We start from the raw sequence: 12,165 nt of genomic DNA on the forward strand, positions 1-12,165 counted from the left end.
TTCAAGGGGAACTGATAATTGGCACAGACTTGTTGAGTGACAGGCTGTTTGGATGATAAAATCAGAATACACGTAACACAGACGTTGTGTCGGGGGTTAGAATAACACAGTGAAGACAAATGGCTTACATTATGATTTCAGAACAATTGTATATGTTTTAATGGACATGAGATGTGTGTGTGTATATATATATATATATATATATATATATATATATATATATATATAATGTATATATGTGTATATTTTGACAGCATGAATATCTTAGCCTCCTGTGTGTTTAAGAACATGAATAGATGTTTATGGACCTGAAGAGAAGTGATCATTAAACATTTATTTTTATTTCAGATCTACATAAACAGGATTTATGTATTCAGGAAGAAACACACGAAATGTCACATACTATATCTGGGTGAATGCAGAATATCAGGAGTTTTAAATACTACCAATCTGGAGATATAAAAATTAGTGTTATTTGCAAAGAAATGCCAGAATACTGATAAAATTATAATGCATTTTAGCTAATAACTAGCAGTATTAAAATTACCTTAATATAATAAAATGTTAATAATATAACATATTTGGTATCAGAATAATCAGAAAAAATAACCTAATATTAAACCATCTGTAATTGGGGTTATATATTCTAATGCAGAGAGTGTAATCTGATTAAATAACCACTTTATGAAAATAATTAAGTTGTTTAAAAAAAAAGTTCAGAAACGCTGTATTGTATTGCTATGTTGTACTGTATGCTGCCACCCGGTGTTGCCACGAGAGAACTACAGCCAGAAAGATTTTTGGCTGTTGGAAATGGGATATCCAGTTATCCAATAGAGGGACAAGGTTTCGAAGGGCCACCCATATTTCACACCAATGATTAAACTATATAGTGGATGCAGAAGGAAGAAGAGGGACACTGGCTGCAAAGTTTGGTACCTGACTGAAACTGTTTTTCGTGGGACACAGTCAACTACAAAAACAAGTGGGCCATATTTCTCCTATTCCATTGCAATTACACTTATTTTATATGAGGTGTGAAATTGGATCTGTTGCGAAATTGGGAACTGGATTGCTGTTATTTGGTGATGTATATAAAGTTTTATTATAAGATAAGTTATATGCATAGTCAATTTGTATTTAATAGATTTAAAGAAACAGTGTGTTTTAGTTAGCATTTCACAGCCTATATATATATATATATATCGTTTAAATCTGTATCTGATTTGCTAAGTAAATCATCTGTGCAAGTTCTGATATTGTAAGTTAACTTCTGTATTAAGATAAATTGCAGTTAAATAGCAGAATATATATATATATTATCCTATTGTTTTATAAACACTGTTTAGAATTGTATTGCCTTGGATGTTAAAGGTTTTTAGGTCCCATCTGTGTTAAATAAATAAAAAGGCTGAATTGTGAGGTATATCTTTCTGGGTTTTGTAAGAAGGATAGCATATCTTAAGAGTTGTTTTTAACGCATATAAATTTTGTTTCATTTCCTTTTATTGCGAATATACTTCAATATGTTTATGGATATTAACTAAATAAAGAATTCAGATATTTATATTAATTGTATGGTCTAGTAGATGCATGGTTTGATTAGGGTTTCAATTTTTAAGGAAAATTATTTTAAGATTGTGTTTATAACCCTGCCATAAACTTATATATTATTTGGATAGCACTACTAAGATTTTCATAGATATACTGACAAGTGTCCCTTTAAATTAATGAAAATCAAGCAAAATAAAGAATTAATATTTCTGTCTTTTATATGTATATGTAAAAGAAACAGATAATATGTTTAAACAATTAATGTTTAAAGGGGACAGTCTACACCAGAATTTTTTATTGTTTAAAAAGATAAATAATCCCTTTATTACCCATTCCACAGTTTTGAATAGCCAACACATTTATATTTATATACTTTTTACCTCTGTGATTACCATGTATCTAAGCCTTTGCAGACTGGCCCTTATCTCAGTGCTTTTGACAGACATGCAGTTTAGCCAATCAGTGAAGACTCCTAAATAACTCCACGGGAGTGAGCACAATGTTATATATATGACACACATGAACTAGTACTGTCTAACTGTGAAAAAATGTCAAAATGCTCTGAGCTAGGAGGCGGTTTTCAACGGTTTAGAAATCAGTTTGAACCTACCTAGGTTTAGCTTTTCAAAATACCACCAAGGGAACAAAGCAAATTTGATGATAAAAGCAAATTTTAAAGTTGTTAACTAGTGCATGCCCTATCTGAATCATGAAAGTTTAATTTTGACTAGACTGTCCCTTTAAGTGAGAAAGAGCTGTTTAACTGTTATGTGGAGCTAACAGGAAGTGCCTGATAGTCTACTACTGAGTATCTATGACTGTACTGTTCATCATAGGATAATAGGGTCAACTCCCACAGGAAAAAAATAATTTATCCAGTACAAAAATATTAATTTAAAAAAGAAAGCACCCTGATACATTTCATATGGAAGATATTTTTGTGTATTATTTTTAAATAGCGGAGAAAGGGGAATGTACTGTATCTGGAGTTATAGAAGGGAAAAAAACAAGGAGATATTTGTTATCTTTGAGAAATAGAGAAATGGGACAGCTATACTATTATACTTGCAAAAGTAGTAAACATGTGACATAAAAAGGTGCTCATGTGACATTATTGAGGCGGTCGAGATAACAGAATTGTAAGGATTTTTTCCTGAGACAGCAGAAACAGTGACAGTGTCAGATGACAAATGAGGAAGAGGTGTATCTACAATCTGTTAGAGGAAATAGGACTGATTATATACTCACCCTGTTCTGTCATGGACCCAAATAGCCCAGTTTCTGGTTGTTTTGTAGTGACAGGTGGCTGAGTGGTTATCAGGAGTTTCTGGGTGGGCATTAATGTTTCTGATTTCTTACCCAGAGGAGCCAAGGTACCAACTTCAAACTGTGGAGAGACAAAGAGAATAGATTATATAGATAATACAATCAAAGGTGATAGAGGAGCTTAGAAGCTATAGTATAGAAATGGCCAACTGGTGCAAGGGCCACATGCATTAGTGTTTGCAGCCCCCTGGAAAAAGTTGAACTAAGAATATATTCTATAATTTTTTTTTGCCCTAGGAAAAAAATGAAACAAAAAAAAATATGCTTTTTTGATGACAGCAAATAAAAAAGATCCCTCTGGAGAGGAGAACAGCAGATAAAGGGTACCCTGCAACCTTACCTATATCTGGTCCTGTGCCCCTGTGCATCATTAGAAAATATATTATTATTTATGTGTTTAAAATATTGACCTGTGACCCCCATGTGTTATTAAAATAGCTATCACTGGCAAAGATCGTATGATATGTGGAGATATTTTACATACACATTCTGCATTGGTTCAGGGTCACTACACATAGGACTGAAAAGATTAAGTGATAGTTTCACATCAGTTTTATGAGGTCAAAAGAAGACAGCAGCAGGTCAATGGTCAATAGGCACTTCACAGGAAATAAGTGACAGGCAAAATACTGGCCATGTTACTCAAGCTGTGTGTGCAAAAAAAGAAAAAAAAAGTCTGTACATGTCAACAAAACAAACAAAAGAATAGTATTATATACATAAGCTTTTTAATAATAAATAAATAAAAATTAGAAGATGTAATTGTATATTTGTCACTTTGCTCTATCTATGTAGGAATGAAACCAAAAAAATATTAGATATTTTTTGATTTTACAGAGTTGACCACACCTAACATAAAATACTTGCACCAAACACCATCTTGAATACATTTTTTTTTTAAATGTCCTGTTTTCTCACCCAACTCTCATGTTTATTTAGATTCATGAAATAGTTTTTATTAGCTCACAGGAACAAGGATATATGAGCCCTGACTCCAACACAAAATAAACCTATTGGCTGCTGTCACGTCATTGTAACAATAATCATCACTCGACAACATCATGAATATGAAACCCTTTATTTTAAAGGAGGGTTTTAATCATATATTTCTAGGTTGTGGGGGCATCTTTAGAGTTTGTTAGGACAATCAGCTGGCAGCAGGATGGACACTGTATCAAGCATTTTAAATGATAGAACTGCTGCTTTTAAATAAGGGTTCACACGTCCCTTGACATATTGTTTGGGGCCATTAAAGCAGTTAGTCCACACCCTATGATTTTGTTCCTCATTAACATGCTTTTATTAGTTGTTATCAGAGTGAGCTAGATCAGATCTGATCTGATCATATGACGTCTAATATGAAAAGGGACTTCTTTCAAAATAGAGCTAGCTCGCACCATTTCAGTGTTAAGATGGGGGAGCAAGGATCACTTTTAGAACCATGAACAAACTCATGCTACATTGATGGGCATGTGACTTCTTATTTCAAAGAGGGTTGTGTGAATAGTGTATGCTATCTCTAGTGTTAGTATACTGACTCCCTCAAAGCTGCTATTCCCATAAGTAAATATATTAGGTAGGGGATTACCGTTTTTATAACATGGGGTTCATGTCCCTTTAAGGGAAAACACCTGCAGAGATTCTGCAAATTTAAAGGGAATATAGCAACCAATCAAAATAGCTGTAACCGTGCAAATAAAACTTGTCCAGCAGAACAACTGCCTCATAGTTCAAATGGTTAACCCCTTCCCTGACAAAGCAACATTCCAGTTAAAAGGGCAACTCCTAGACATTCTCTATATTTCCAAATGTATTTAACAACATTATCCTTATTTTTAATTTTACAGCTATTTTTGCCCTCCTTCTTATGTTGCTTTTCTACCTATTTCTCCTTCTCTCCCTCCTCCCTGACACTGTTTTCCTTTTCTCTGTTTCTGACACCCGCCCCCTCTGTTTTGCTCTCTCCTGTCTGCAGATGTATGTTTCATCTCTCTCCGTCTCTCCCCTCAGCCCCCCTTTCTGTTATTTTTTCCCCTTCCATTTCTCCCCCCCCCTTTTATTTGCCTATATACTTTCTTCTCATAGTGTTTTAATTTACAAAATCTGATTTAATATGCAAAATCTTCATATTTCTTACGTCTGTACACTTTTTTTTTTAAACCCCCCCCCATCTCTTTTCACACCTCAGTTCACAGTGCATACATATGACTGTCCCCTCATCTCAAGAAGAATAATTATCTCTATAGTCACAAACAAATGACATCAATATATTTTCAGTAAAAAAAAATAATCTCTCAACCTGTTAGTAAGTTGTAGCCTTAAGAAAACATGGAAATTAAAGTGTTGTCTCATAGAGATTGTTAAAGTATTAATGATTTAGATTAGTTGTTTATTAATATTGCAATATTCTATTCTACTACTTCCATATCGTTTTATTTCCTGTCACAGTAGTTTTTTTTCTCTCACAAATAAACCTTTGCATAAAGACACAAAAACTGAACCATGGAATCTTATTCTTAATCTTATTCAATATTAATATGTCCAATGTATTCAAATTAATTAGGGAGATTAGAATTTATGGCAACGTGCCTTGTGTTGCTCTACAGAAAATGCTTATTTTTCCATAAATCAGGGACATCCAGACAGGAAATGTTTGTAAAATGCAAATTCTCTCAGTGAGGTAAACGATGCTTCACACAGAAAAGTACAACTAGCAAATTTGGAAGCTATCACCACAGACAAGTGGATGTTAAAATGTTCCATGGAGGATAGCAGTGTTTCAAAAGATACCTGGTTCAGAAATCCCAACCCTTAAAGAGCACATGACTAGCTTTTGATGTGTCAGACTTAAGAGGAGCTATAGAGAATGAAAAAGAAGGTAATAGGGGTGGTGGTGGTGGGGGGGGGGGGGTGGACAAAAAGAGCGAAAGATAGGCAGTTTATCACAGATCTCCTAACCAAAGCTGGAGCAGCTATTATAGGAAGTCTCAAAGATGCAACTAGGAAGTATACCAGTATACTTTATGGTAACCATGGACAACAATATTCACTAAGAGGTTTCTTCACCTACACCACTTCAATGTTATTCTATGCAGATTTATTGAATCAACTGCATAATATATAATTTGGAGAGGCTAATGGTTACTATTTGTGAAGTTAGCCCACTGTTTTAGTGAGGATCGTGATTTATTTCTCTACTAATATCCACCAGTTGCAATTGTTACTTTAAAGAACATTGAACACCTATTATTTTCGTGTTTAAAATTGTGCTTTGTGCCACGCTCCATAGAGAGACCAAAATGCAAAGATTGTAACCTAGAATTTCAAAATGCTGTAAATTGCGTAAACTAGCAATTTGATTTACAGCATTTCAACGTTGCAGAATTTGCTTTTCGGTTTCTCTAGGGGGTTGTAGGATCAAGCAGAATTATCATCCAAAAGTAAGAGGCATTTAATGCCCCTTTGACTGTTATTGCTTTAACACTTTTATTTTAGGAACATTGGTTTAAACAAGTATTTTTTATCATTTTTGTTTATTATTTTCTGTGCTATATTATTTCCTTTTGCTTTGTTGTATTTCAGGGTGTGGCCTTTTCTGTTTTATTAAAGCCCAGTTTATATTAATAATGTTGTTTTTGGAAAAATTGCAAATGTTTTTCAATTATGTATCCCTGTGACCACTGATATAAGGAATTAATACTAAAATGTGTCTTGTTTTTCATTTACATATTCACATATCTGTAATTGAATAGTAACGTATTCCTTGTGTTTTTTTTCTCAGCAGATTTAATTTAATGTTGTTGCATGGGAATATATATATATAGGCCTATATTTAACAAGGTCTGGCGGACCTGATCCGACAGTGCGGATCAGGTCCGCCAGACCTCGCTGAATATGGAGAGCAATACGCTCTCCGTATTCAGCATTGCACCAGCATCTCACAAGAGCATATGCCCCATAGCCTCTTCTCTTGAATGCTTAAATCTCATACACTCTTCTTTCACATTATCCTGTTCCCGTTTCCTTACTACATTTTCCTTCTCACTCACTTTTCTACAATGGATTAAGTCATGTGAAGCAATGATGAATCTCTGTATCTCAAAATTCACTTGCTAAACTTTCATCTCTCTCTGCTGCCTATTGATTTGTGTATATGAATGAGCTGGTTTTGTGCTTTTAAACCACAGCCTATTGAAATTTGTTGAGCTTGCAGGTTATATCCAATCTTATTATGTTATCGCTTTGTGTGCACACACTTGCTTCCTTATCTTATATTTGTCTAGAAACCAAAGCCTAATACTTAGAGAGAACACTGGAAAATTAACATTTCTGGGAGTGTAATTTCTTCTGCTGGCTGTGTTTACTTAGGATTATCAATAACCTAGACTTCAGTATAGCAAAGTTCAGTGTAGATTGGGATTCCACAGGCTAAATCAGCTATTTCAGATGTTGAAATAAAGGTAAACTAGCTACTTGTAAACAATGTAATACATTCCAGCAGGTAAAATGGATCATTGCAACAATTTGAAGATTTTGTTTGGGTAAACCGTGCCTTTAAATCAAAACAAAAGTTAAATGGATGGGGGTAGCTATATAAACTGTTTGGGAAGGTGCTTACACTTCAAAGGACTTTGCTTTAGCCTTTTCTTTCTTTCAAGAATTGCACCTTTTGCAAGCCCTCTGGTGAGGATCTTGTAGCATACAGAGGCAAACAAGTGGTCACATGGAACATAAGCACCAATCCTTATTAGCCAAGGCCAGGAGTCAGAAACCTTGGCTTTTCAGATGTTTTGGAACTACATTTTCCGTGATGCTAAGACATTCTTTAGGCTGTCTGAGCATCATGGGAAATGTAGTTCCAAAACATCAGGAGAGCCAAGGTTGCTGATCCCTGGCCTAGGCCAAAGCAGCCCTTTTTTAATATACATTGTAGAGTGCATAAAAAAATCATGCTGGGGGCTTTACAGCCCCAACGCACTATTTCGCTTTTATATTCTTTTAAATAATTAAAACCAATAATACTGTGGTAAGAAGGACATAAATGTATTTCTAATACAGACAAGATGCTAATAATGAAGAATAAGAAGGTGACTGTCTGAGCACAAGCAGCCAACAAAAGGGATTCTCTTTTCCTATATTTTTTTCTTTCCCCTTTACTGTTCCAGTTTCACTCTACCATTAAGTAGAATGTTTCCACTGATTCTAGGAGCTGGGTTAAAGGGACAGTCTAGTCACAATTAAACTTTCATGATTAAGATAGGACATGCATTTTTTAGCAACATTCCACTTTACTTTTATCATCAAATTAGCTTTGTTCTTTGGTATTCTTTGTTGAAAGCTAAACCTAGGTAGGCTCATATGCTAATTTCTAAGTTCTTGAAGGCCGCCGCTAATCTTGGTGAATTTTGAAAGTTTTTCCCAGCTAGACAGCACTAGTTCATATGTGCTATATAGATAACATTGTGCTCACTGCAGTGGAGTTACTTAGGAGTCAGCACTGATTGGCTAAAATGAAAGTCTGTCAAATGAACTGAGATATGGGGGAAGTTTGCAGACAAGGTACTCACAGAGATAAAACGTGTATTCATTTAACAGTGTTAGCTATGCAAAACTGGGGAATGGGTAATAAAAGGATTATCTATCCTTTTTAAACAATAATACATCTGTAGTAGACAGTCCCTTTAACACAAAACATTTTAAATATGTTTAACAGGCTAACATATGAATTGGAGAGATTTATCACACTGGAGATTTTTGTTTTTAATTCCTGGTGAATCAAATCTGCATTCCTATCATAGCCTTCCTCTCTTCTATTTCCTTTGTATATTGCCTCATTTTCTCTTCTTTGTCCCCTCTTATACTCTTTTTAGCCCTCTTGTAGCCTTTGGTACTGCCACCATTTTGTCTCCCCTTCCCCTATGTATGCTCCTATGCACCCTGTCCTCTGCTCACTGCACATATTACCACTTGCACATAACTTCTCTCTCTCTTGTCTCATACCTTCTCCTATCACGCACCACCTTGTCCTCCTCTCTCCCTGCACACCTTTTTTTTTTTTACTGCCCACTCATCTTTTATTTGCTTTACCCCATTCCCAGAATGCTTTTCCTGACAGGTCTCTGCTTTCTCTGGCTTGTAGCTTCTTGCCCTGATCCGTCTGTCATGGCAGATGCTCACAAGCAGGACGTGATGAAAGCTCAGCCCTGAGAGATCTTTCAGTACCTTGTCCCCCCTCTGCTGCCTCCCCTTTCATGTTTCTTCTCTCATCAGCCGCAAAGAAATAAGTAATCTGACAAACCTGCTGCAAGATGCAGGATCAGAGGGTTCTCAAGTGAAGCTTTCATTCATCTTCCTAACCCTTCATAATAATCTATCTAATCTATTTTATCTATCATCTATCAGTCTGCCAGTCTGTCTGTGTCTGTCTATCTATCTATCTATCTATCTATCTATCTATCTATCTATCATCTATCAGTCTGCCAGTCTGTCTGTGTCTGTCTGTCTTTCAGTCTGTCTATCTATCTATCTATCTATCTATCTATCTATCTATCTATCTATCATCTATCTATTGCACTGTCTACCTCCGCTCTATCTGTCTAGCTATCGATCTATCTATCTATCTATCTATCTATCTATCTATCTATCTATTGCACTGTCTACCTACGCTCTATCTGTCTATCTAGCTATCGATCATCTATCTATCTATCATCTATCTATCTATCATCTATCTATTGCACTGTCTACCTACGCTCTATCTGTCTATCTAGCTATCGATCATCTATCTATCTATCTATCTATCTATCATCTATCTATCTATCTATCTATCTATCTATCTATCTATCATCTATCTATTGCACTGTCTACCTCTGCTCTATCTGTCTATCTAGCTATCGATCATCTATCTATCTATCTATCTATCTATCTATCTATCTATCAGTCTGTCGGTCTGTCTGTGTCTGTCTCTCTGTCTGTCTGTCTTTCGGTCTAATATCTATCTATCTATCTATCTATCTATCTATCATCTATCAGTCTGTCGGTCTGTCTGTTTATCTATCTATCTATCATCTATCTATTTATCTATCTATCTATCTATCTCACTGACTTTAATTTCTCACCATATGTTTCCCCTTGTGAGATTCTGGGAGATCTGATATGGTTTTGAGAATGACTCTCACCTTGGGCAAAGATTCAGTGTAGTCGTACAAATCCTCATAATTATAATTATTCTCCAGGTTCAGGTCATAATTATCCAGGTCCAGATTCTCATAAGAGACACTCTCTCCAGGCTTCTCTGCTCTGCGCCTGCCAGTCTCAGGAGGAGGAGGAGGAGGAGCTACACATAGGGCCACAGTATAAAGGCACAGGGCCAGAAAGAGTTGCATGTTTATGAGGAAGCCTGTAGAGGAATGTAGATTGATAATGTAATATACACACACAGAGTTCCATGTCAATAAATGTATATACCTTACATGCACTGATCTGCAGAGCATTGCTCAGCAGTAACAACTAACACAGTGGCATTCAGATCAATACATACCTCTTTTACATAGAAAGTCTTGGATTAATATGCACAGCTTTAAAAAGTCTACTGAAACATCAATGGAGCCATGCACACATTTATCAATTTTCCTACAACCCTGCAGAAATGCTTATCTTTAGCCTATGTATTTTAGCCTCAGAAGACATCAACAGAGCAAGTACCAGTGTACTGAGATCTGCAAATGTGTACCTCTATGTGAGGAACCATATCACTTTTTTACTTCAGGCAAATGAACTGAAATGATGTAAGTAATTAGAGTTCATTAATCTTTGCTTATTCCTACTGAGCATGTCTAGACTGGACTCTGTAAACTGCATACTGAACAATGTTATTTTCAAGTAAAAATGAATGTTTTAATATTTACACCAATGCACATATTGCTGACTGAGTCTTATATTTGCTCTAAACATGAACAGTGAAATGTTTTATGCAGGAGGTTATACAATTATATTAAGGACTATGGACTTCCACACTTTTTTGTCTATTGTTGCCTCTATATATAACACTTCTCACTATAAAAACCTCTATTGCTAAATATAATCTCTCATTATCAGTCTAGTTTTGCACCATTAACATCTTCTATAGCCAATCTTATTGGCCCATATATTTCCCAATAACACAATTTTTGCTAAATATAACCTCTCTCCGTTTAACCTGTCCTATAACTTAATATTCACTTTAATTTCCACTGTATAAAAAAAAAAAAAAATCTTCATTTATGCTATTTTATTTGTGCACTTGGACTTGGTGAATAATAAGGATCACCAGAAATATACAAGTTTGCAGTCCACTTGCAGAGGTATCACTTAGCAAACTTAGCAATGCTCTTATCTTTGAAGTAAACTATTAAAATAATCAATTTCTTACCTATGTACCAAGCAGGTCAGCAAAGTGGTGTCTATTGAAAACTGAGGCCTGGAGGGACTTGCTACAGTGTAGACTGGAACAGAAGAACAGGGCAGCCAATCAGGAACATCTCAGCAGCTGTCAGGAGGACCCCCTAGTATAGCACCTAATGACCCTGGGCCCCTGCATTATCCAATTATGTAGAGCAATGGTCTGTGAAGGGAGGGATTAGGCTGGGGCACTCAGATTTTTTTCAACTGTCCCAAAAACAAAATAATCCTGCCTGGACTTGTAAATCTGACAAAGGAAAGCAACAAGGAGCACAGACAGCATTAACCCTTCAATCATACAAACACCTCTTCATGTTATGCATTCCATAGCTCCATGATAGAAGTCCTTAGTAAAAGTCTTCCTATTGCTCTTGCAATACGTTTTATGCTCCATATGATTCAGTATTTGCCTGTGTCTATCAGTGTTACGTATTTTATGTGACATTAAAATGACATTTTACCTAAAGCTCCTCCTATTGCTCCATATAATCTCACTTTGTAACTTCTCCTGTTGCTTTATTTAACCTCTCCCTATAACAAATATTATTCAATATTCATTTTAACGTCTCCTCTACCTCTATATAGATTTTCTGTGTACTTCCTCTTACTGTTCCTTAATCACCACCTATTGCTCCATATAACCTGCTATTGATCCTTATAATGTCTCTCAATATCACCTCCTCTCTCTCTATATCACCTCATATTGCTCTATAACCTGCTATTGCTCCATATAACATTTCTCTATATAACCTTCTGTATCTCTATTTTACATCCTATTGCTCCATATAACCTCTCTATAAAACCTCCTGTATCTCTATATCACCTCATATTGCTCCATATAACCTATCT

The 12,165-nt window shown here is 35.5% G+C and overlaps 1 protein-coding gene across 1 annotated transcript in view; it reads right to left on the bottom strand.

The window, feature by feature from the left end:
- The window catches only part of OPTC (opticin), a 67,696-nt gene extending 56,166 nt beyond the window's left edge, over positions 1–11,530 (bottom strand). Inside the window, 3 exon segments of the mRNA XM_053704695.1 lie at positions 2,803–2,941; positions 10,056–10,276; positions 11,288–11,530. Of these exon segments, the coding sequence (XP_053560670.1) occupies positions 2,803–2,941; positions 10,056–10,262 (346 nt within the window). The 5' untranslated portion in view covers positions 10,263–10,276; positions 11,288–11,530.
- Between the last annotated feature and the right edge of the window lie 635 nt (positions 11,531–12,165).

Source organism: Bombina bombina, chromosome 3 (genome assembly GCF_027579735.1).
Source record: "Bombina bombina isolate aBomBom1 chromosome 3, aBomBom1.pri, whole genome shotgun sequence".
Lineage (NCBI taxonomy): Eukaryota > Metazoa > Chordata > Amphibia > Anura > Bombinatoridae > Bombina > Bombina bombina.